The sequence below is a fragment of the Leptinotarsa decemlineata genome, unplaced genomic scaffold (assembly GCF_025532065.1).
Source record: "Leptinotarsa decemlineata unplaced genomic scaffold, Ldec_3_MD MMD2_P_RNA_scaffold_12, whole genome shotgun sequence".
NCBI classification, from domain to species: Eukaryota; Metazoa; Arthropoda; class Insecta; order Coleoptera; family Chrysomelidae; genus Leptinotarsa; species Leptinotarsa decemlineata.
The window spans coordinates 9127813-9155231 of record NW_027412526.1 but is presented as its reverse complement, the minus strand read 5'-3'; the positions used below and the strand labels follow the sequence as shown (position 1 = coordinate 9155231).

Here is a 27419-nt window from a genome sequence, read left to right as displayed (position 1 = left end):
AGAGGTAATAGAGTTACAAAAGACCTTTCAAATGATGTATCACGCAACCCCCCATGCTGTTGAAAAAAATAGGGAGGTAGTTGCTGACCGCAGGGGGATAAAGTTTCGGGTATGATTTTCATATCAGAATTAAGTCTCCCTAGAAATAAAAATTGACGTGTTCTTTGACATTTTCGATTACACGTCTGTTTCTGACTTACGGGGGGGTCAAGTTTTCGTTGGAACGCCCTGTATGATAAACTCGACGGTTCCGTATTATATTAGACCATATTCAGTGGCGGCGCAAGACCTGAATTCACTATGGGCAAGGTACATTTCTCGAAGCCCTCTGATGGTGCAAGAAGAAGGGTTTATAAAATAAAAAATCACTTAAAATTAAACAATTTTTCATTCATTAAGACAAACTTTCCAAATTTTTCACTAATGTACTTTTTTGGAACATATAACAACAAAATTCAAAACAAAAAACCCAACTGAAAAGTAATAAAGAACCATCATGTCTAGTTCCCCGTATTAAAACCCCAGTCAAAGTCACTGATACTGGGACTATTTACTCACTTTAATTAAAAAAACAAAAAATTATCTGTTTTTTGCTGAACCAAATTCCCATTTTGTTCCTTTATCTATATCTCTGTTAGTACCTAATACCGACATGACTGATAAATTATAAAGAATGCACCGCAACCGTGACCTGTAAAAAAGAATAATAGGTCGGTAGCCGGGCGTGGGTGCTTTGTTCGCCCTCTCAATCGATCTATGTGTGAGTCGGTGGTTCAAGCCGCAGGCTAAACGATCGATTTTCCCTTGCCATCGTCCAACCCGTGTTAGGAATCACACGTTAAGAGGTAAGACCTCGTTAGTCCTCAACTCGTACAAGTTTCGACTTCTGAGGGTTGTAGTTCGTAGAGGTACGACAGCTGGTCAATGAAAAACATATATTTTTTCTATTTGTAGGTACTTGTTTGTTTCCTTAAGTATATTTAAATTTTTCATTAACTACAACTCGCGATTTGATTTCCACAAACTTTATTTGAGAAATATATCACGACATGTTTCGCTAACACAGTAGCTTCTTCAACAGTGAGTATTCAAATCACTGTTGAAGAAGTCACTGTGTTAGCTAAACATGTCGTGATATATTTCTCAAACAAAGTTTGTGAAGATCAAATCGTGAGGTGTAGTTTATGAAATTACTATGGATCTTCATCAAGTAACAGCCGAATCAATCAGAAAAAAAAAATATAATTGACTTCTGAGAAGTACAATAATTTGTTAAAAAATTGAAATTTGGGATAACGAATTTAATGCATGAATACTTTATTTTGAAGTGAAATTGACAGATGAAATTTTCAATATGGCGACTGGGCGCCATCTGGGGAAAAAATTAAATGGAAAGGGGGATCTTGTGACACATCATTTTGAAGCTCCTGATAAATACTTCACAACCCTAGAATATGAAGTCAATATCTTCACCTACTATAAAATGGTGGAACATTTAATAATTTTCCGAAGACAAACACATTGATATGGATATTTCTAGAAATATTCCTTTTTATCTGGCATAAGGCAATTCCAACAACTAAGGTTTGTTAAATTATTTTTTGTTTATAAAAACGACAAAAAATGTCAGTACGACAATGAACATCATTGTTCAGTTATAATATTCTCATTTATTTTTCGGTTTTACTGCTAGAAAGGTACCACGTCAACAATCTCTAAAATAGTCAATTCTCGTCCATTGGGAGAAAAAATTGAAGCGACTTTTATTTACGCTGCGACGCGTAACTTTCACGAGACCGAAAGGATTTTCAATGAGCGTTTTCCGAATTGTCCTATCTGTAGAAAATATTTGAGGGAACTTGTATCCAAATTCACAACTACCGGTAGTGTACATAACAAAAAGCCTCCAGGTCATTCGTCCATTCCGGAAGAACAGCAAGTGCAAATAATTGGTGGGATGGTAGTAAATCCTGAACAGTCTACTTATTCCGTCGCGAATGTTTGTGAGGAATCTCCTTCTACTGTGTGAAGACTTTTGAAGAGGAATAGGTATCATCCATACAAAATTAAAATGGTTCAACAATTAACTGAAGATGATCCTGATCGAAGAACAGAATTCTACGAAATCATGAGGGAAACCATTGCAAGGCATCCTACCTATCTCCACAATATGTGTTTTGGTGACGAATGTACATTTTTTTAAACGCCAATGTTCACAGACAAAATTGCCGTTATCGGAGTGACACCAACCCTCACGTTTTCCGGGAAACACATACCCAATATCCAGAAAAAATTAACGGTTTGGCAGGAATATTGAGAAACCATATTGTAGGACCTCTATTTATTGATCAAAATTTAATAGGAGATGTGTATTTGAATATGCTGGAAACTACTATTGACCCTCTAATCACTGAAATTCCAACAAGATGGAGCACCACCACATTACTCCAGACAAGTAAGAAACTTTTGGATACTACTTTTCCCTGTCGTTGGATTGGCCGTCGAGGTCCTACAGAATGTTTTATGGTTCTATTTGAAGCAAAAGGTGCATGAAACTGAACCTGCTTCAATATTGGATATACGGCAGAGAATATTGTAGAGATATTGACATTATTGTGTTCGAAAATGTTCGCCGTGAAATATCAGATAGGCTGTTCATATGTCCAGAAGTTCAAGGCAACCATTTCGAGCATCTTCTGAACTGACCTCAAGCTTATTACCTCAGATTATGTAGTCAAATGTCAATGTATTCAGATAATTATTAAAAGTTCCTCCATTTTGTAGTAGTTGAAGATATTGACATTATATTCTAGGGTTGTGAAGTTTTTGTCACGAGCTTCAAAAATATGTGTCACAAAACCCCCCTTTCCATTTAATTTTTTTTCCCAGATGGCGCCCAGTCGCCATCTTGAAAGTTTCATCTGTCAATTTCACTTCAAAATAAAGTATTCATGCCTAAATTCATTATCTCAAATTTCAATTTTTTAAGCTGACCCGTTCAAAAAATAAAAGTTTGAGGATATTAAAGAAAGGCACTGTATACTTGTGTGTGCATATGATATGTATATGTCCAATTGTTTTTTTAAGCTCATTCATTTTAATGCATAAATAAACATTAAAAAAACTAGGGACTATAGCAAAAGCCCACTTTACTTCTACGAGACTTTCTCCACAGTCTCTTTGGATTGTTTCGCTCTCAAGTGTCTACATCTTTGATACTATTTCGCTCTTCTAATGAAGCATTGTCAAAAATTTTAAATTTACTTCAAGCAAAAATTAAATGCAGTTAATGGATAACCACTCTGTTCCATTTTCGTTCGGCAACTCTGTATATCCAATGGCCTTCCTTTCACATTCTAAATGGAAAACATTGTGTGTTACTTCCTGATGAACAGACAGTTTTCTTATAGAACTGACGAATGATATTAATTTTATCATTTTTTTGGAAAATATGAAGTTCTATTTGTTAAGCATAGAATATTCATATTCTAAACACAAGTTTTCTTTACAGCGAAAAGAGATCCGCGGGTACCAATCAAGACATACAAGTGGGAGGACGTCAAGAGATCTCGCTCAAAAGGTGGGTACCCGTGGACGTACCTCTACAAGGAACCATTTGACGAAGAACTAGACCCAGAACCGTACACGATGGAAGGCATGCGAAAAAGTAAAAGCTCTTCGACGATGGGCAAATCTGACGTCGAAATATCTGAGGTGATGGACACCGATATAAATCCACATGCCGAAGAACCTCACGAAAAATCCGACGAATTGCAAATTATCACCGAACCTGATGAGCATTCCATTAAACGTAGCAATAGTTCTTTAGTCATAGAAGAATGTGATGGTAACGATAAGGATAAACAAAGTCCTGGAATATTCTTCCTCGAATCTGCCGAAAGCTCGGACGATATAAGCCAATATCTCGACAAAGAGGATCGTAGTCCAACGGGAAAACGAAAAAACCAAGAAACTCCTATGGAGGTAACTATGGCGGAAGAAAAAGAAGAGGAGCCTCAAACAAGAAAAAGAAAACTATCAGCAGAAAGCAGTTACAGCAGAATCAGTCAGACTAAATCGGCCATCTTGAAAAAGATCAAGGACACCAAAGCCAAAATAAAAGTTCCCAAGATATCTTTCCCGACATCAAAACTAAAGAAGTCTCCTCCAAAGAAAAAAAATAACACGCCTCCCGAAACAAAAAAAGAAATCAAGAAAAATAACACCCCTCAAAATACGAAGCCTTTATATATTCACATACCACTGAAACCTCTCCCAGGTGAGGAAGATGAGTTCTCACATCTCGAGTTGGGATCAGACCAAACGAAGAAACATCAACCTAAGAAACCAGGAAGCTTCAAGGATCTCGTGAAGAACCTGAAGCAACTGAAGGATGTCAAAAACGATCCGATTAAAGAGGAAATGGAAACAGAAGGGACCATTCAAACAGACATTAATACAGAAAGAACCAGCAAAGGAGAAGAGGCATACAAAGATGAAGACACCGAAACTGTAGAAGACACCAATGTAGGAGAAACGAAAACAGAAAACAAGAAAGATGCAAAAGTGAAAAAAGAGTCCAAGTTAGATAAAAATATCAAAGCACAAACGATTACCAAGAAAGAAATAGTCGTTGATGAAGAAAAAGGAAAGAAAACTGAAGAAGACACGAAGGTGCATGTAGACTCGAAGCAAACGGATTTCAAAATGAAAACAGATCCTGTAGGAAAAGAAGAATCTGTGGTAGACATCAAAGTAGAAGCAAACATTATCGAAAACAAGCGTAGGGTACAAGCTGATGGAGATTCTGATACTAAAATTTTAGTGAAAAATGAAGAGGTCAACTTCGAAATGAAGGATGAAGCTCGTTTCTACAGCCCTGAACAACAAAGTCATCAACAACAAGGTTTATCATCTTTCGGAGAAGTCGATCCTATAAATTTTAAAAGACATAAATCTCCTGAAGACCCTCCAAATATGGAAGTCATGGAACCTGAGGAAGAAAATGATAATGTTGCACAAGTCGAAGAAGCAAAATACAATGACATGTTCGACAAGCTTTTTGCAGCCACCACGTCCAAATCTGACGCAGAGACACAAAGCGAAAGGAAGGGACGGTCCAAATCGGCAGAACCCGAAAGAAAGAGGAAAGTTTCTCTCGAAAGCAGTTATAGCAGAAAAAGTCTCTCAAGGTTGGGTGTGATGAAGAAGCTGAAAGATGCTTCTGATAAAATAAAGAATGCACTGACGCGGTCCAGTTCTAAGAAAGAGGTCAAACCGAAAGAAGAGAAAATAGTTAAAAAATCTAAACAGCTAAAACCTCTGACACCTGTTGAGCCAGTCTACATTCATATCCCCCTGAAGCCGCCCGAAGGGGAAAAAGACGAGTTCTCACACGTCCAAGCCGAAGAAGGTTTGAAAACTCCCGATACGGACTCAACTACTCCCGACAGCCCCGTACAAAGTGGGGTGCAATTCATATTCTTGACTGCACCATCCGACGAAGAAGTGCTAGACTACAACAGTTCTGATGTACCTGAAACGCCTTCATCAGAAAACAAACGCTTTTTCGGGAGCAGAATAAGTGAACTCAGGGAACTTGCTAAAGGAGCAGTTGATGAAATCGCATGTCCTAAACATAAATTAGAATCGGTCAGCGAAGAAAGCAGTGACAAGTTTTCTGTTGAAGAAGGGAACAATCGACAAGAAAGTGAGGTTGTTACTCTGCCTGAGGATGAAAATGTTAGAAAGGAAGTGAAAGATAGTGCTAGAAATGTTGAAATAGAAAGTAACTCAGATCCCATTGGCATTATACTCAAAGAAAAGGCTACTAGCGAAGATTCAGAGAAAGAGGCTATTCAAGTTGATGAGGAAGACGGTTTGAGTGAACCTAAGACAATGAAGAAGGACAATTTCTCAGAAGAAAAGTTGGAAGATGACAAGAAACCGTTACAAGTACAAAATGAAGCCAACCTTCCAGAAACCACAGCTTCGACAGAAAAGGAGGAAACCACCGGAGCTCAATCTCTCGAACTCAGGTCAAGCTTGAAAGGAGACGGTTCACCGGTCATGAAGAAGAAAGTTTCTTTCAAACGTCGTTCGAAAGTGAGCAAAGAGGGAAGCTATGAGGACATCCAAGTCATCAGCTCCGATGGTGACGAAGGTAAGGAGTTGAAGTTTCTACGAGGTGGTCTGGACAATACTCAGTCGATGTCTGTTGACGAAGAGAAGAGTTATTTGGACGATAAGATCGTCAAGAATTCATCTCTCGAGGAGGACTACAACAAATGGTCTAAAATAAGGTGAGTTTTTATTATAAGACTTATAGAAAAAAAATGCAAATGTATAGGAAGGTCTTTAGCATCTTTTATATCGATGAAAAGAATGACCTAAATATGTTTTGAAATCACAGGGAAATTTATGGAAAAGAAAAATAGTTCTCTAAATGATAAAGTGCTTCCAAAAAGTGGGCAGAGATGTATCCTGCTCTTGAAGTATATTGAACAGAAATCAAAATGAGTCTGAATACTGTATCAAGAATACTGTATAAGAAAAGTTAATGTTTCAAGATTTGATTTCGAAATATTCATATAGTCTATTGAAGTCGCAGATGTGAAATCCCAGCAAATTCAGATTGTGCTTGAATTTGTGAGATTGAAAGTTTCGTTTTAGTTCGAAGTAGTGTTGGAGGTTTCTGACGAACTGACCATACTATTATTGTTGTGTATATGTTTAATATATACAAGTCTTGTGCATATTCATTCTATACTCACATTTTACTGTATTTTGTACATTTTATGACATGTGTAATTGGTAAATGATATTGTACACCTATATTTTATCTTAACTCACCTTATGACTAATTTACGTTGTAATAGCTTCGTCTCAACGTAGGAGCCGAGAAGCCCAAAAAATGTCACTGTTTTTTTCGATTACCGTGGCATAGTGCATTAGGAGTTCTTGACACATGGTCGTACGGTTAGTAAGGAATATTATCTTGAAGTTATGCGCCGCTTGCGAGAAGAAATACGAAGAAAACATCCGGTATGGTGGAAAAACAAAAACAAGACTTTTGCATCACGATAATGCACCTGCTTGTACGTGATTTTTTGTCCCAAAACAACACCGTGGTGTTGCTTCATTCACCGTATTCCCAGATTTGCCCCCTTGCGACTTTTGTCTGTTCCCAAGATTGATGAAACAGTAGGGGTGGTGGCTCATTAGACACCCTTCACTCCTCAACTTATGTCGTCATACAGTTGACCAGTCAGAAGCTATCGCGGGTACAGCGGAAAATTCAAATCAGTAGATGAACAAGCTTGTTCCTGGGCCATTTCAAGGCCACGCATTTGGTTCCCATGGAGTTGGTGTTTCAGAGAGTGACTTTAGTGAGTGTGAGAGAGAAATGTGTGACGTAATCGATGCAGAGAAGGATGAAATGAATATCGGAGCGATTCAAAGAGCGTACCAGTCACGTGGTCCTAGTGGTCATCGACAGCTGAGAGAAATTCAATTAAAAAAATGTACCGGTATGAGAATTGAACCAGGTTGTCGGCGTGATAGGTCTCAACACCAATATGAGATGTTGGATATGAATGGGAAGTGATGATAGTGAAGGCGCTTGTTTTGTCAGTTGTCATCGGCGATTCAGAGTGATGAATGAAAACAGAAAAGTATGGAATGAGTATCGGTGATATTGATGAAAGGATGGTGTTTTGCGATGAGTGAGGAGATAGCAACCGATTCGCTGAGAGACCCTAAGTACATACCAAAAAGGGTCATATCAGAACTGCTTTGAAGATTGAAACAACGCTGGCATAGGTGTATTATATCACAGGGGGAATATTTCAAAGATGACAAAATGGAAATTGGTGAATAAATAAATATTAAAAAAAAAAAATCTGCTGATTCACGAGATCTGTTTTCTGAACAGATCTCGTAAATCACATCTTCATTTATTGAATGATATTCCAGAAATGGGTTTATGCCAAGACGTATTCTCAATCGATGAATTATTCCCAAATATTTATATGTTATGTCACTTTCTCTTTTAGTCCAATCTATTTTTTTAGTTTAAAAAGCTACACCCTAATATTCATGTTCCTTCACTTTCTTTAAGAGCAAGGCTAGAGAACTGTGAAAACAAAAAACTTATTCGACGCCTTTATACAGAGTGACCCATTTGAAAGCGGGCCACCTCTCTAAAACTGTTATTTATTATCCGATTCAGAAGTTTTTTTTTTCAATAGATAGAGCGTCAATAGTTCTATTAGAGTGCTGTGAAGTCGAAATATAAATAAAATTTTCAAGGCCTACTTCGAATTTTTTTCAAGGTCAAAAATCCAAAAAACATACTAGCGATTTTTTTATATGAAATTTGACGACGCCACTGGATTTGTGATTCTTTCAAATGGTTGTGACTGAAATTTCAAGATGAAATATGTTTTTTTAACAGAAATATAGCATAAGTAAAATTTTTATCACTTTATCTAAATATTTCGAATTGTCGTCATATTAAATCACAATATTATTAATAATATCGTTTAAAATGCTCTTTCACGTCGTTAGCAGTCGAGCTTGTAAACAGCAGTTATTCAAAATGGTGTCAAATTATGTTTCTTTCAAACAGAACTCCATAAAGTATAGAAGATAGTTATGTCCATCAAAACACTGCAGTTTTTTTGTCATCAGAGAAATGAAATATACATCTTTACATCAAATAGTAATCAATATTCAATAATCAATAATAACCAATACTGATGAAATAAATGAACTACAACAAAAAAATGGATTGAGATGAGAGTGCCCAGACATTAATTTCCGTACTTTGTAACTAATTTCCGATTTAATTCGATACGTTTATTCTACCATTTTCTAATGCTAACTAATCATAAGATTCGATCAAAATTCGATCATTGGTTTGGGGTAACATTTATGCAAGCCTGGTCTTATTCTTTCACGCAGTTCCTCTTTGGTGGTTGTCAGTTATTCCGAATATCTACATATCTTGGTTTCATTCAAACATGTTTGGGATGCCACATTTCGAAAATATTATTTTTATTAGAAGGCTTTGAAAGTTAAGTTGCCGTGGAGATGACAAGTCATTAAAATAAAAGACGAAAAGACACAAATTTGTCAGTATTAATAGTGAAGTTTATAACTCTTCAAGTACCTACACTAATAAAGAAGTATGGCAGATAATTTGACTTTGCAGGAGAAAATTGAAATAGTAAAACTTCGTGGTAACAACGACAGATCCGAAAGGGAAGTATGTAGAATTTTCAATAACATGCATCCGGAGCGTCGAAATATTAGCAGAGCTACAGTTGGAAGAGTAAACAAAATTTTCAATCAGTATGGAGCTGTTAGTAAACATATCCTGAAGAATATTAATACTGTACAAAGGCAGAGACGAAATAATTCTGAACGAATTCGAAATTATTTTAATAATAATCCGAAAACAAGTGTGAGAATTGCAAGTTTGGACATCAACTTACCGCGTGAAACAATAAGGAGAAATCTTAGGAAATATAATAATATGAAGCCCTTTAAACCAAAGTTTCTTCACACCTTAGAAGAAGGCGATAATGAAAAGAGGATGGAGTATAGTTTATGGGCTCAAGGAGAATATCTAAATAACAGGAATTTTCTGAAAAAAATTTTGTTCAGTGACGAGGCAACATTCACAACCAATGGAACAGTTAATTCTCAAAATTCAAGGTACTGGACGGAAGAAAATCCACATTGGATAATAAATTGCAGAAGACAGTACTCCCAAAAAATAAATGTTTGGTGCGGAATATTACATACCAGAATAATTGGCCCCTTTTTTTTTGAAAACAATTTGAATGGTCAAAATTTTTTGAATTTTTTGAAAAACGAGTTTTCCAACGCTATGGATGAACTTCCACTAGCAGAAGAGGCCCATATTCTATTTCAATTAGATGGCTGTTCCATCCACAATAGCAGGATTGTTAGAGATTGGCTGGAAGAAAATTTTCCTAATCGGTGGATAGGGCGAAATAGTTCACTGATTGAGTTTCCCCCCAGATCCCGGACTTGACTCCACTTGATTTTTTTTTATGGGGCACCGTTAAGGAAAAAGTATACAAAACTCGCCCAACGAGCAAAGAGGAACTGCGTGAAAGAATAAGACAGGCTTGCAGAGATATCACCCCAAATCAATTATTGAATGTTTTGGTTAACATTAGAAAACGATATGATAAATGTATCGAATTGAATGGAGATTTGGTGGAACAGTCCAAAATTTAATGTGTGGGCATTGTCATGTTAATACATTCTTTTGTAGTGGTTCATTTATGGTTTTAATATTGATAATTATATTATGATATAAAGATGTGTATTTCTATTCTTTGACAACAAACTGCAGTGTGCTAATAAAGATAACTATATCGCACATAAAGTTGTTATGTTCTGAAGAAGTATTTCAAACCATATTATTTACAAAATTGTTATTTAATATACAACTATTTGAATTATTTTGACAGTGATTGGTATATTTTACTTATGCCATATTTCTGTTAAAAAACATTATTTTATCTTGAAATTTCAGTCACAACCATTTGAAAGCATCACAAATCCAGTGGCGTCGTCAAATTTCATATAAAAAAATCGCTAGTATGTTTTTTGGATTTTTGACCTTGAAAAAAATTCGAAGTAGGCCTTGAAAATTTTATTTATATTTCGACTTCACAGCACTCTAATAGAACTATTGACGCTCTATCTATTGAAAAAAAAAACTTCTGAATCGGATAATAAATAACAGTTTTAGAGAGGTGGCCCGCTTTCAAATGGGTCACTCTGTATGAACGATGCCGTTATCTCATGATAATACCGACTTGGTTGTTGAAACGCGCGTTGAAAAAAGTGCCGTAGCTCTGGTGTGTGGAAACAGTATTTGCATTGGATATAACCAGGATTCAGAAAGTTACGGCAATGATTTAAAACAACTGGTTGGTCTGAATGCTAATAAAAGATGAATTTGATTTTGTCAATTTCACACTGATGTGAACAAATTCGAGTTATCTGTGGGATGATTTCAAAGATAAGTTTTCAACTGAGGGTTGTTGCATGTAGGATCACTTTTAGGAGAGTTTTGAATGAAACGACGTCTCCTAGATATCTCTGATCGAACACATTTGCGAATTTTGACCACAAACACAAATTTTCCCTCCAAGTAACGTGGGACATCTTTATTTATTTTTATCTCCAGTGATTCAGCACCTATATTTCATTTTGATTATGATCCAAATTACACGAAATAGGTTTTTCTTGCATTTGGCTAAGACAACTGCCATTTCTTGACGTTTTGGTAATGAGGAGCCAAGATGGAGGGTTAGAATACGATATATTTAGAAAAGAAACAAGCACGTACAGGTATATTCCTGACAGTTCACATCACTGTGGACAGCATAAACGTGCTGGGTTGAATTTTTTAGTGCATCGTCTTTTAACTTTCCCTCTAACACATGATAGGTTCACAAAAGAAAGACGTACAATACAGGAAATAGCAGCCACTAACGGTTTCACTAGGGGTATTGTAGATGACATAGTAAGGAAAAAGAAGTTTAGGTTAAGAATGAACGAAATCTCGACTTTCAGAAAGGACAAAAACCAAGATAAATACATCTCAGTTCCATACCACCAATATACGAGGAACTTTTGGAAAGATTTTCAAGGAACTAGGTATCAAGGTGGTTTTTAAAACAAGTCATACACCACAGAGCCTTTTGGAAAGTCCAAAAGACAAAGTCGAGAATTCGGAAAAGTCTGGAATTTACGAAATTGAATGTAAGGACTGCGATGCACAATATTATGGATAGACAAAAAGATCTATTAAAGTAAGATATAAGGAACACATAGCACACTTAAAATATAGAAGACCTGAAAAATCAGCAGTCGCCCATCATATTTTGCAACAAAACCATTCCATAGACTTCAGTTCATTAAGATTAGTTAGACAAGTTAACAACAACAGGCAACTAGATGCCTATGAGAGTGTAGAAATAAGTAAACACAATAATATTATGAATAACGATGACGAACCTATACCAAAGAGCATATACTATATATCTTGTTAAAATAAAATAAAGTTGTTGGGTTTATTGATTACTACATAAGGATACATTGCAAAAATTAATTTGGATAGGCAACATTGTGAAATTAATTTTTATATAGCTGAAATTTGTTTTATATAAACATATATTGTAAAATAATAGATAAGGCAAAATTGTAAAATTAATTTAGGTTGGTATATCTGTATGGTTGGTACGCCTGGATGGTTTACCTGTATGGGTTACCTTTATAGCATAAATAGAATTAGCTCGCACTAGTTCTTAGTTTTAATCTTCCTCTTTGAAGATGATCACTTGGTGATCGAAACACGTAAGAGGTGTTAAAAATAACGATTTGGTGTTGGGAAAACACTCCAGTAATATTCATTATTACACCAAAGGTTCCAAACTGCATCATAAGTGAGAATTACTTAGTAAAAAATAATTTTCCTAGAGCCCTCATTGGAAAATTGAAGAAAGAAGTTTCTCCTCCCAAAATGAAGGGATGAAGCCCAAATATCACAAAATTCCATCAGTTGAAAATGTATCTGATAAACTTGGAATGCTACGCAATACCGAACAATCTAAAGTGGCCTTTTCAAATGAAAATACAGTTGGAAAGCATTTTTTCTCGAAATTACACTCCAATATAGTGTTCAAATTGAACTGTGGAAACTGTCACAAATGATATGTTGGTCAAACCGGACGATATCTTGAAACACGAATTTTAGACAACTTGAGAGACTCAAGAAACTGAATATAAAAAACCTCACAGCTCTCGTTGAACATAAAAAAGGATATGGACACATTTTTTATTTTGATCATTCAACTATTCTAGATGTTCAACCATATTTATCTAAAAGAGTTTTGAGTGAAATGATACATATCCTCAAATGCGATAGTGTCAACACTAGAAGAGATGTCAATGGCCTCAATACTGCATATTTCAATTGGATACGTAAAAAACCTTGATAATTTACACTTTTTTCATTCTTTTTCTTTCTGCCATTGATTAAAAAACAGACACCACCTTATCAGAATCACAGATAAAGCCATTCGTTTGTTTCATGTCGTTTTGTGTTGGTCTAATCTCGGAAATTTGATTGTTGCAATGTTTTTATTATTTTTTTAAATATGTATCTAATATGTCTGATGGTTTTTAAAATAGTAATATTATCAACACGAAAAAACTACTTATCGATGAGTAATTTAATTAAAAACTCTTTATTTCTCGTGAAATTGAAACGATAATGATCGTATAAGTTTTGTGTAAGGTATTTTTATGAAAATTCATTGCTACCGAGCTCTGAAGAAGAATTTAAATAAATTCGAAACGCCGGCAAGAGAACAATTGTTTTTTAAGAAAAAAATCATCTTGTTACCCAACCAACCCTTTTTCAGAAAAATTATTGGTTCACTAAACTAGTTAACAAAAGTTATTTTCTTTATCCTATATTCTAGTTGTGTCAGTGATGTACGGCACTGTAGAATGCCTATCTGAAAATATTTATACATGTTTCTCGACAACAAACAAACAGCGAAACAACATCAGGAAGATCGAAAATAGTGATCGGATTGCGTGTTATGGAATTGAAAACAGGAGCAAAACTTAATTATCCATTGAAATAGATATACTTCTTTATTGGCACGGTATCGGCATGTCTCCCGTCTTCGGCAAAACTAGAACAAATAAGCGAAAATATCGCCAGAACCCAAGCCAACAAACAAAACGAAAATAAAAATACTCTCGCCGGGCGTCGAAAAATCCTCGTTCAAGCTCGGCGTCGGCGTTCTAACAATAGCACTCACTAAAATTAGCTAGTGACCTGTGGATGTTCGAGCGAGTTGCTCCGAAGCGGGGAAAACCAAACAAAAATGTAGAAAAATCGGGCGAAAGTCGGAGATGGAATCGGAAAAAGTGCGGCGATCTCGACGGAGGAGGTCCCAGGGCTCGGTGCAGGGCCTGCAGCAGGCGAAGAGGTCCCTGTCGGAGGGCTCGAAGCTCGCCTCCAGGCAACGCGACGTGTCCAGAGAGAGGACCGACGGATCTTCGGCGGTGTCTCTTGACGTGCGGTGCGCTTGTCAATACTTCCAATGCGACTCGCTGCTGCCCGACAAAGGCTGTTTGGTGGGAACGCGGCCTTCGGCTCGGTTCAGACCTACATTTCGGTATGTTTTCAAGTAGTTTTGGTTTCCGATGAGAGTTACTAAAAATAACAGAGCGAAATGTCGATCTTCTCTGACGTCTGAGAAGTCGGAATATAAAATTCACCTAAATGACGTATATTGTTACGAATCATTTATCGCAAAAGTAACCAAAGGATATTCAAATTGTTAGTGGCATTTTTTTATTTTTGGCAGAATCGGATCATCCAAACTTCTACCGAAATTAGGACATTTCAGATAGCTGCAGATGAATTGCTCAATTTCTGGTGAAACATCAAACCTTTAACTCTCATTCGAGACCTACAATTTTGTAGATACGACTGGGAAATAACTGAAAAAATAAACAGTAAATCCGGCTAATGCCACGCTGAATAAAACACGTATGCAACGTCAAGATTTATCGTAAGTATTTTTCTCGAAATGACCACCGCATACCGGTTTCGGAGTGCCGGGTGTGTCAGTTGAGAGAATATTCCTGCTTGTCATTTATAGAACGTTTTTTTTGGTTCCTAGGGAGCTGTCTGACTTGTCCATTTAGTCCAAGACTCCAGAAAACACTGCAGCCTCTTGGGCTTATTGCGTTTATTCTCCCATCTTCTCATGACACCCATTCCATCAGTCTCGTTCCCTGAACTAGTTTATACAGGTTCCGTGTTGGATGTTCGTCATATTCTTCTGGACGTGATTTTGTACGTCCATATATTGCCTGCCTCCTGTGATTCAGTGCCACACATTCGCATAAGATGTGTAGAGCTGTTTTTATCCGTTCGCTGCATAATCTGCAGCTGAGGTCTCCGTTGTACAGCCCCATTTTATTGAGGTGTCCTCTAAGCGGACAATGACCGGTTAGTAACCCTGTAATCATTTTGAGCCGATCCCTACTATATTGATGTAGCCCTTTGGTTCTTTTCTCGGACGGTTCCCTAATGAAGGTTCTACTGTGTTTGATGCCAGGTACTTTTGTCTAGTACTCTGTGTGCTTCTTATTGGTCCATGTCCTAATCTGGTTTCGTACCAATGATTTTGGTACCCCCAGAGCTGGTTCAGGAACATTATATGAAGTTGATGATCCGTGTCTAGCGCATTCATCAGCTTTATCATTACCTGTGATTCCTGAATACCCTGGCACCTAGTACAAAGTTCATTTGTTCCTGTTTGCAATTTCATTCAGTTCTTCATGGCATTCCCAGACCAGTTTTAATGTCACCTTTGGGTTTGTCAGAGCCCCTAGTGCGCTCTCGCTGTCTGTTAAAATATTGATCCGCTCATTTCTTTGAGGTCTCAATTTAATAAGCCTTGCACACTGCAAATAGCATACACTTCCGCCTGAAAGACGGATGTGTATAGGATAGTTGCAGTTTAAATTTCTATCCGCTTGGTATATCCCAGCTTCTGTTCCATGTTTGGTCTTCGATCCATCTGTATATCAGGTGTTTTTTCCAAACATGTTTTCGGGATGCTAATGGTCGTCCACTCTTCACGGCTTATGATTTTGGCCGTGAAGTTTGTGTTAAAGGTGTACTTTAGTGTCAGGTGGTCCGTGCACATATTCAATATGTGCTCCTCCAAATGTTCCGAAATTTCTATTCGTTCCGATTTTTTGTAGTTCGGTGAGTTTTCCAGTCTGAATTGGCCCATCCTGGCCTTACCCATTATCACAAAGTGTAAAGGAGGTAGATTCAGAAGTGTCTCCAATGCAGCTGTTGGGGTAGTTCTCATTGCTCCCGTCATTTCCAAACATGCAAGTCTTTGCACCTTGCCTAGTTTGTTAATAGCAGTCGCCTGCTTCATCTTTTGCCACCAGACCAGAGATGCGTATGTTATCCTGGGTTTAACCACCATCATGTATAGCCAATATTCCATGTCTGGTTTTAGCCTCCGTGTTTTTCCATAGGTGCGTCTGACGAGCATCAGTGCTACCTCCGCTTTCCTTTTTATCTTGTCCAAGTGTTGGTTCCAGGTCAGTTCCGGGTGTGTCAGTTGAGAGGATATTTCTGCTTGTCATTTATAGAAAGTTACTTGCGATAATAGTATTCTTTCAACCGAAAAACGTTGCACAGTTGTCTGATGGCTCTACCTCAATATTTAATGGATTTGTTGTTTCTTCATCAAGGTGTAAAGGAGGTAGATTCAGGAGCGTCTACAATGCAGCTGTTGGGGTAGTTCTCATTGCTCTCATCATTCCCAAACATGCAAGTCTTTGCACCTTGCCTAGTTTGTTGATAGCGGTCGCCTGCTTCATCTTTGGCCACCAGACCAGAGATGCGTATGTTATCATGGGTTCAACCACCATCATGTATAGCCAATATTCCATGTCTGGTTTTAGCCCCGTGTTTTTTTATAGGTGCGTCTGATGAGCATCAGTGCTACCTCCGCTTTCCTTTATATCCTATCCATGTGTTGGTTCCAGGTCAGTTCCGGGTGTGTCAGTTGTGAGGATATTTCTGCTTGTCATTCATAGAAAGTTACTTGCGATAATATTATTCTTTCAACCGGGAGACGTTGCACAGTTGTCTGATGGCTCTACCTCAATATTGAATGAATTTGCTGTTTCTTCATCAGGGATCTGCTACTCGTACTTACAAGATTGTAGTTCACCCATGAGATGCTAATGCCCCGCTGAATTCTGATATTTTATCTTCTTTTTGATTGCAAATAACTTTCTATTGATGATGGAAAGAATGAGTTGATTTTGTTTCGTCTGAATAACCACCGACATCTTGGTTACGGAGTACTGGCTCCTCATCAGTGCCAGGTGGGGGTCACATCAGACGGAATTTCTGCTTCTCATTGCGATTAATCTTTCAAACGGAAGAAGTTTCACAGGGATCCAATAGATCTACTTCAACACTCAGTGTGGTATTGGCTGGATTTGTTGTTGTTTCTTCATCAGTTATCTGCTACTCGTACCTACAAGAGAGTAGGTCTCCCATAAGACGATAATGCCACGCTGAATGCTGATGTTTCTTCTTCTTGATTGCAAGTAACTTTCTATAAATAATGAAAAGGCAAAAAATTCATTCCATTTCGTCTGGATAACCACCGACAGCTTGGTTTTGGAGCACTGGTTTCTCATTTGTGCTAGGTGGGATCAGATTAGAGGCAATTTCTGCTCCTCATTCACAGAAAATTAACTTGTGATGAATATTTTGACTGAAGACTTTGCACAGGATCTACTTCAACATTCAGAGTGGTACTGACCAGATTTCTGTTTGTTTGAAAGTAGGAAAATGGGAATCATCTGTATACCGAAAACCCACTCACACGAAACAGTATCTGAACCAGAAATCCAACTACCATCAATCGACTAAGAGAGGAATCATCAAGACTCTAGTAGACCGTGCTTTCAGGCTCTGTAATACAAAGGAAGGTCTCGAGAAGGAACCAGAGGCATCATCAAAAATGACCTTCAACGGAATAGTTACTCCAAACTGATGGTGGAACAGCCTTTGGCTAGAAGACATAAAGAGCCTCACAAGGAAGCGAAGCCGCCACAGCCAGTACTTGTACTTCCCTACATCAGAGGATTGTCGAAAAGAATAAGAAGAATTGGGTCCAAATATAACATCAGAACCTGCTTCAGATCTGGGAACACTATCCGTAGCAGCCTCACGAAAACCAGGTCACCAAACGCGGACTGCAATTCCAAGAATTGCATTTACCGGATACCCTGCGAGTACGGAAAATCATAATTCGGTATAACTAAAAGGCCATTGAAAGTTTGCATTGCCGACCACAAGAAACACACACAGCGAGGAGAAACCTGCAAATCAGAAATAGCAGAGCATGTTTGGACTCATCAACATAACATCAAGTGGTCTCAAGCTGAAATTATCCACAAGGATGAACACTGGTTTAGGAGAAAATTTAAAGAAGCCGCATATATGTTGTCCAACAACGCATTTAGCCAAGCTAGCGTAGAGATACGCAACATATGGAAACCTACAAGTAAGCGGAACACGACCAACTTCCGCCAAGCGGTCAGCTCCCACTGAAACCGATGACGTGGAGAGAGGAAAGAGGTGAAAGCACTCGAATTTTAACAGGGATTTCAAATTAATTTATATCATATTAAACAATGGAAGTCCGAGCTGAAGAAACATATTTCTGTTGCTTTTTCTCTGCTACTCGTACCTATAAGTACGAGTAGCAGAAGAAGTCGATTTCATTTGGTCTGAATAACCACCGACATCTCGATTACGAAGTACTGGCTTCTCATCAGTGCTAGGTGGGGTCAGATCAGACAGAATTTTTGTTTCTCATTTGCAACAAGTTACTTGCAATGATTCTTTTAACGGAAGACTTTGCACAGGTGTCTAACGAATCTACTTCAACATTGAGCGTGGTATTGACCGGATTTGTTGTTTCTTCATCAGTTATCTGCTACTCGTACCTATAAAATAGCTGGTCTTGCTAATGCTACGCTAAATGTTGATGTTTCATCTTCTTGATTGAAAGTAACTTTCTATAAATAATGAAAAGAAGTGAACTTCATTTCATTTTGTCTGGATAACAACCGACAGTCCGGATTCGGAGTACTGTCTCCTCATTAGTGCCAAGTTGGTCTTCTCTCATTTCTTCTTCTCATTTATAGGAAGTTACTTGCGATGAACCTCTTATCGAAATACGTTTCACAGATGTGTCATGGTTCTACTTCAATATTCAGCGTGGTAGCCGGATTTGTTGATGTTTCTTCTACAGTGATCTGCTACTTGTACCTACAAGAGTGTAGGTATACCATCAGATGCTAATGCCACGCTGAATGCTGATGTTTCTTCTTCTTGATTGGAAGCAACTTTCTATTATTCATGAAAAGAAAAAGTTGATTTCATTTCGTCTGGATAGCCACCGACAGCCCGGTTTTGGATTACTGGCCTCTCATTATTGCCAAATGAGGTCACTAGATCACTAGAACAATCGCGAAGCGCAAATCGAGTTGAACAGGATCTTGGTCACGCCACAATCAATTTACGGCGCTCAGCGGTGGCTGGTGTATTTTTTTCCAGGGGATAATTTACAACAGTAAACTTGAGCACGGTGCTTACTGCTCACTGTTTATATTCCCTTTCATTTTATATTGAATATTGTTAATTGAGAAATTAAAATTTAATTATCAATAAAAATAACATTCTCTGAATAGCAAAACTCACTTGAAAAATACTTTTTCATTACCTTTCCATATTATTTCAAAAGTAATCAATATATCTTCTAAAACTTCAATTTCTGAATCTTTTTTTACTGATTACTTTTTTATTCTAGTGACCATGAATACGAGCCTGTGAACCCACCGCCGGAAAACGTCGAAATAATCCCCAGAGTGAAGATATCCGAGAACCCCACAGTTTGCATAATAAATAGCGATCAAATATCCAACAACTCACAATCGTACAACTTCGCAGAAGAGGAGGCCTACAAGCAAGACCCAGCCTTCTTACTTAAGTTCCAGAAAAACAGCAAACTGGTGCACAGTCCATCTACAAAACCAAAAGAAGATCAAAGTCAGATACCACTAGGAGAAGAAGCCTACATGCAAGACCCGGCATTTTTACTTAAATTCCAGAAAGACAGCAAACAGGTCCACCGATCGGGATCGAGAGAAGGCCCGAGCAAATTCCAACAAGCCATAAAACAGCGAGCTGACAACTTGAAAGTCAGGCTACACAATATTAAAAAACCTCACTTATCCCTACCAGAAAGGCCAAAATTTCACAAGCCAAACTTCCAGAAATTCAATTTGCCCAAGTTACCAGAGAGCGCCAAGATAAACTTACCATCCTTCAATTTGCCACGACGAAACAATGCGAAACGGTCTGTGAGGGAGCGACACCTATCGACGGAATCCAATGACGGAGATTCCAAGAAACCTATCTTCGACTTCAGCACCTATCCCAGAATCTTCAAAAAGAAACCAAAGGATCAAGATCTAGTCGAAGAGGACATTCCGAGTTTCGCTACTGTTCCAAGAAAGAAAAAGCCCGACAAGCCTAAAACAGATGAGAGTAGATGGAGCGCGGGTAGCGATTCCGTGAGAGTGCCTCTTCACTCGGAAGATTCTATGGATGCCGATAATGGAGTGGATAATAACAAGGAATCCTACATCCGCGGTGACTCGATTGAAGAGAACGAACCATCTCATATCAGATACGACGAAGATATCGATAGTGACGATGCGTACGATAGGGAGAACAGGGAGCTGAATAGAGAACGAGATTTTTTGAAGAGGTGGGATCAAGGTACGTACAATGCAGAGGACCACGAGTACATCGAAAACATGAGAAATAAGCAACCTAGAATAACAGACCTAGACTCCCCGGAAGAACCACAGGAAAAAGACTACCCCCACTTCCAAGGAAATAACAACGGGGAACACTACTCCTCGGGTAGTTCGCAAGGCATGCATAGACAGGGGGTCCTAGAGGAGATAAACCCTGACGAGTTCTTCTTGCGGCAGAAAGGAATATCTCAGGACAACATCGAGGTGGGGATGTACCTCAGTTCCGAGATACGAGAAGCTTTTAGAACGCCAGTGAATGCTCTATCGCAAATGCAGGGAAACAACGTCTTCGAGCTGAGGGATTCCAATCAGTCCCTGCCGGAAATGCCTGTTAAGAGAAAGTCTCTGAAAAAGCCGAAAAGAAAGAAGACTCCTCACACCTCCCAGGAAAAAATAATCCCTTATGACGAGGAATCCGCAGAAGATGAGCTCGGCACTTTTCCACCCCCTAGGCCAACTCGTCGAAGCAGGCGTTGCAAGAAGCACAAAAACGCAGAAGATCTCATCCCCTACCAAGAAACGATATCATTGGATATCCCTGATGACGGTAGACTGGTCCAGCACCGAGAAAGTCTAGGAATTCTAGGTGACGACGAACAAGACGAAGAGGTGACAACCTACGAGAATGAGAAGATGAAGGGGAAAGAACAACCTGCCATCAATATTACCGACCAGTATAGGAACTTCGAGTTCGCTGATGAGGAGGATGTTATGGAGGATTTACCGTCAGCTCCTCCGCGGAAGCAGAAGAGTTTGAAAAGCTTGAATATGTCAGAAAGTGATTCGATAATGGGCGACTTTAGTTCCAACAGAGCTATATTCAGTTCAGAAACGGATATCCACGAGCCCGAGGTTAGTACATTTTTTAAATAGTATGCGGTATGCGTCTCTTATACAATTTTCGATGAACTGCAGAACAAACTATAAGGCAGTCCTTGTGGATTTAAAAAAAAAAACGCTACTTCAGACATGGATGGGGTGAACACTTATTGATGGAAAAAGCTTTCTAATACCTACCAATTTTTGGTCAGTTTATAATTCAAAGCTGGATTGAGAGCAACATGTTAGTTTGTTGAGGAGCGATCCGTTATTATCACTCAAAACGGAGATTTGTTGATTCCATAGAATTGCAGACCAATATCCACCCTTCACCATAGAGTTTGCGTCGAAGGTACTCTGGATTCATGTAGTCCGCGAACACAGTCAATGTTTATTCGTGTCTTATCCCTAATAGCTTGGTGAATTTTCCAGGCCTAATGGGCACACTATTGTCTTTTCGTTATTGCAAAATGTAAAGGAAGTAGATTCAGGAGTTAGTTTTACCAGCCAATATATGGTGTCGGATTTGGTCACATGTCTCCTCATGAGTATGTGTCCTCCTGTCTAAGTGTTGGTTCCAGGACGGTCTGGAATTTATAGTATCACTCCCAAATATTTGACCTCCCCTGTTAGTTGCATTTTTTTTATACAGAGTCCTTCTATCTTGGTCCTCTTGGGTGAACGCTACTATGATCGAGGGTTTCTTCCTTGGTTCATCTTGTTATAATATTCATGACCTGCTGCATGCGTCCCTTCACCATATATGCTCCGGAGTAGAATGACTAAGTCATTTGCAGTTCTTTATATCCATTATGATTCAGATGACGTAGTAATTCCATTACAAGGCTCCATAACAGTGAGCATGCATTTTATCCACCTGTAGCTTGACTTTTCGATCTCTCTAATTCAACTTTGCATGTTACTTTCAGAAGGGCTGTATTCTAGAATGACTCCCTTAGCCACATTCAATGATATTGCTATCATCCGTAGACCGCGAACTTAGCCCTTCCATTTATATGACTCAATGGAAAAGAATATTCATCATCAGTCTTTGAAGGTGGTGCAAGAGTACATACATAAACAAAGAACTAAAATTATACTCACGTTGATATATGCAGAAATAATACTTTGAATCATTAATCTGTCTTGGAATTAGTTGCTAACAAAAAAAGTTTTAGACACCTTTATTGCAGAATAGATCCCTTTATACAGCATGCGAAGTGGGAAATTCTCATGAGACAGTAAGAAAATTACCACTAAAAAGTACACCTATTTCAGTATAGTTGTCAAATATATAAAACCTGTTCTCTTATTGAATATAAGTCAGTTTGTTGTGAAATAATCATTATCAATGCCCTAAAGACTTATCAACGACCCTCTCATATTCGAATGCTTCAGAGGTTCAAAAAACGTGGATTTTTACAATATAGCGATTGTTTATATCACCAATCGTTATTGCCATCATCCGAAGAGATTGTGGATAGCAACAATCGAAAGGTACTGAAAGATGTAACTAGATTTAAGTCCGATTCTCTATCATTGAAGAAAAATTGTCAGTCACTTTCAAAAATGTCTTGACTATTCATCATAACTATATTTTCCTCGCCTTTTACAATATCTTATGTCCTGCCATACTTACATACATAACCTTGTTCTCTCCATAAGGTACACAGATTTCGCGATATTTGTTTCGTTGTGTCCCTCCCAATAGATTTCTCCTAGCTACAGTCGTTTCAGAGTTTTGACCATTTACCCTTTTTTGGGATTACGTCCACCTAATGATTCCAATTCATCTTTGTTATATTTTTTTTCATTGTCATTGCTGTGGTCATTAGCCACTTATCAGTCATCCATCATCCTTCATTTTCTTTAGATGTCCGACGTAACTGTTAACTTGTCGCCAATATCGTTGTTCCTTCAATATTCTTCTAAGAAATATCATCTCCGTCGCTTGGAATGTTTTGTCTTGTTGTTTTTATTCACTTGCTTGTGTACTACCAAATAAATTTGCACTTAATACAAAAACATTTCTATCGAATTGTCTCCATTAGCTGTTGATGCGAGATATGAAATGGCGTTTACAGTTTACTATAATATTTTCACGATGAAAAGTTTTACAAAAACCGCGACATGTAATCGCTTACAATTGCTTCTCATAGTAAACTGTATTTGAAGTTTGTATGGGTCAGTTCCATTCAAATTTTTCAAAACACACTCAAGAAATCTATTTATCTCAAAGATTTCTACTAAGGATATAATTTTTTTCGATTTGATTTCAGATAAAAGCAATACGGACAGGATCAAAGGTAATAATACCAATAGAAACCGTAGTTCCGACAAGACCTTCAAGAACACTATCACGAACCAACTCCCAATCCAGAGGAACTTTCCAGAAGGACGACGAAAACATATCTCTCAACACCGAGTCCTTAGCGTCAGAAAATCAAATCCCCTGTGTGGAAGAACCGTGCTTGAAAGATCTGAGAGACTCCATGGGGTACGCCATAATCGACAAATCGAAAGCTAGAGACCCACCGTTGCCTCCACCAAGAATTCCAACCCGACGTAAGAGGTCATTTAGGAATGAAAACGATAGAAATTTCTTCACCGTTCCCAGGTCATCTCGTAATGGAGACACCCCTGTCAGGCCTCTGAGAAATTACAGTACATTGGGACATACCAAGAGAGGCAGCGTCCGCTCAAATACCTACGAAAACAAAGAAAATATTGATATCAGCCAATATATTGAGATTGAAGATGAACCTAATAGAAACTTGCACTCCGGTGCAGTCATTAAAAAAATGAAGGACCGTCCATTGCCACCCCCTCCTAGACCTCCGAGAAAATCCCGACCTCTCCGTGACATCACTTCACAAGAAAATATCAGAGCAGAGTCTAACACCGAATTAGATAAAGTCACGACAGAAGAAGCCGAAGTATCGACTCAAACAGAACCTCTTCCGGATGATTTCATCTGCGAAGAAGTGGTTCAAGAACCAACAGACACAATCATTATTCCTACAAAAAATCAAGATACTCTGTTTCTTCCGGATAATATACTAGACCAGATCGTACAAGTATCAACTCCTGAACGAAAAGCACCTCTAGCAGTTCTCGATGATCAATTAGAACAAGAAACAATTTCAAAACCGATCAATTTTCAACAAGAGACGAGAACAGATAAAAGCATATCTGGCCAAAGCAATCAAATCATTTCCAAGGAAGGGGTGAAAGAAGAGGTAGAAACAATCATATCAACTCCTAGAAGAGAAAAACCTACCATAGAAAGACGTTTAATCACGCCAACAGTATATTCTTATGAAGAAACCGTCACACATGGGTCACTAGTGGTTCAGCCTCTCGACGGGGCTAAGTTACTACCAGATACTGAAATATCCAACATGAGAACCATACCAGTTCACATGGAAGATGACTTGGAAGAAACTTCCTCTATCCCTGAAGAGTTCAATAAGCTCACAGATCCTTCTCCTGGAGAGAATCCTGAAAGACAAATACAAAGTGGCGTCAAACCTAGTGAATTCGACGTGCTCAAAGCTCATAAGCTGCAAGTCTCCGACTTGGATGTTGATAAATTAACAGTTAGCAAATTACATGCTGATAAAATAATAGTATCGGAAATTGACAGCAGCAGTATCCAAACGAATGAAATTTCATCCAAAACGGGTGCGCTGAAAGTTGGGGAAATCACTTTACCCCCTGGAGTGATTACACAAATAATAGAAACGATAAAAAGCAGTCAAGTGGAAGAGTCAACAAAATCGGAGGTACAAAAAAAAACTTCGATTTCTGAAAGTCCTAATATGACTGATGAGGCTCCTGGTGGATCTAGAGACCCATCTGAAACGATAATTGAGAGCCCTGCTGATATACCTGAGACTTTTAAATCACCCAAGGTTGAGTCGCCAGGAGTCTTAGAGGTACAAGAAGGTCCCGCTGAAGGGTTCATCGATCCAGTAAGTCCTTCTGGGCAACTTCATGCACAGAAAAGTCCTCTTGAAGAATTAAGTGTCGAAGAGAGTTTCTCAAACGAGGCAGATCTACAAGAACGCTCTCAAGAGAGCCCTTCCAGAAAAATATGTGACTTAGAAGGCCTTAGTGGAGACCAAAATGTACCAAAGGATATTTCTGAACACTTTGATGTGGAAGAAAGACCTTCGGAGGAAGTGAATGTACAGGAAAAACCTCCTAACGACATTTGCACCCAGGAATCTGAACATGAAATGTTAAATGAACCAGAAAGTTCCCCTAGAGAATCAAAAGTACTGGATTGTCCGCTCGAAGAGTATTGTCCAAAAAGCAGTGTTCTTGAAGATCAAACAGTTAACCAGTTTTCACGTGTTGCAGCTAATATTGAAGAACGTCCTCCAAGACCCCCACCTAGATACTCTGATACAACAGAGAACATTAATGTGTCAGGAAATTTTGCTGAAAACCTAGATGTACATGAATCTCTTCCAGAAGAACATGGCGTTCAAGAAACACCTCCAAAGCCCCCACCTAGATCTTCCGACGCGAATTCTTTCCGCAAAAGAACTCCTCCTCCTAATCGTCCCCCTCGAAATTCAGAAAAACTCAGAACAGGCTCCAGCTCCACCCAAGAAGAATCTCTGCAAGAACCGGACGTGGATGACGTTCCCCCTCCCCGACCTCCACAGCCTCAGCTGGAGTACATCCCCTCACAACCTCCCGCAAGTTTTTACGCCCTCAGAGCGCAGAAATACGTCGATACCCACGGTGAAAGCATTCCCACTGTACCAAGAAGGAGAGGACACGCGAAATCTAAGCAACGCTCTAGATCTAGCTCAGAGGAATCTTCTGTCGTCACTCCTCCTTCAAGACGGTTTCACAGGAGATCCAGCGACCTTTCCATCGCGACTCTTTCGGGTCAACTCGTTCGGGTGTGCGGCGCAGAGGTTAACAATTCACTGAGAAGACTGATAACGTATATTCTGAACAATGTTGTGAGGAACGAGGACGGCAAACAAGACTTGAATGTTATGATAATGATAGTGGTGGTGTTGATTGCTGGACTGATTTTGTTGGGTTACGGGGACGAAAAGACTGTTGTGCATATGCACCATTGGGAGTATTTTAATCCTCCTGGTGACACGTAACCCTTTCCCTCTCTTTCGATTGTAAGAAAGTTGTTTGATTGTTTTATAATTAAGACGAGAAAATTATGTTCATACAGGAGTTATAGCTGATAAGATATGTTGAAAATAAATAACCAAAAAACACTGTTGGCATTTTCCTTCAACTGAGGCATATAATTTGATTCAGAAGGGTTGTGAAAAAAGTAATTAATTAATTACTTTACAACAAAAAAATATTTTTTGAATGTTTCCTACACTAAATTAGTCAATTTCTACTAATTTTGGGGTGATAAAAACGAAAATAACAATGAAAAATTTTTATTAGCTCTGGTTTTTGAGATACACAGTACTTAATCTTAAAGAGTAGTTATACTATACGTGAAAAGTGAAAGTACATAAAACAATATTGTTATGTTCCTTTTAGAATATTTTAAGTACAAAATTAATAAAAAAAACATTATTCTTAGTGTTTTGACAAATAAAAGAAGTTTGTACCACCAAATTTCAATTAAGTCCATCCGATTCATTGTAAGATCGCTGTCGTTTAGCTTGTCTTTTATAAAACACTTCTGGAGCATCCCTACACACAGACCAGCAGTAGTCTGCAAGCATTGCTTCATTCCAACGGCCCTGATATCTCTGTTCCATTAAGGCAATGTCTTGGTGGAATCTTTCTCCATGTTCGTCACTCACAGCTCCACAGTTTTGTGGGAAGAAATTAAGATGAGAGTGAAGAAAATGAATTTTTAAGGACATGTTGCATCCAAGTTGGTGGTAAGCTTGAAGAAGCTCTTTAACCAATGCTGTGAAGTTATCATCTCTTTTGTTACCTAAAAACCCATGTACAACCCCCTTAAAGGCTTCCCAGGCTCTTTTTTCATTTCCTGTTAAAATCATGTCAAAAGCAGGATCATTTACGATTTCACGGATTTGAGGCCCAATAAAGATGCCTTCCTTGACTTTAGCATCATT

General features: G+C 38.4%; 1 protein-coding gene across 1 annotated transcript in view; it reads left to right on the top strand.

Annotated features, from left to right (window-relative positions):
* LOC111504158 (uncharacterized) overlaps positions 1–26592 on the top strand; it is a 35107-nt gene extending 8515 nt beyond the window's left edge. The window contains exons 2-4 of the mRNA XM_023158659.2: positions 3512–6302; positions 19500–21366; positions 23613–26592. Of these exons, the coding sequence (XP_023014427.2) occupies positions 3512–6302; positions 19500–21366; positions 23613–26468 (7514 nt within the window). The 3' untranslated portion in view covers positions 26469–26592. The remainder of the gene's footprint in view (positions 1–3511; positions 6303–19499; positions 21367–23612) is intronic.
* Positions 26593–27419: the final 827 nt, after the last annotated feature.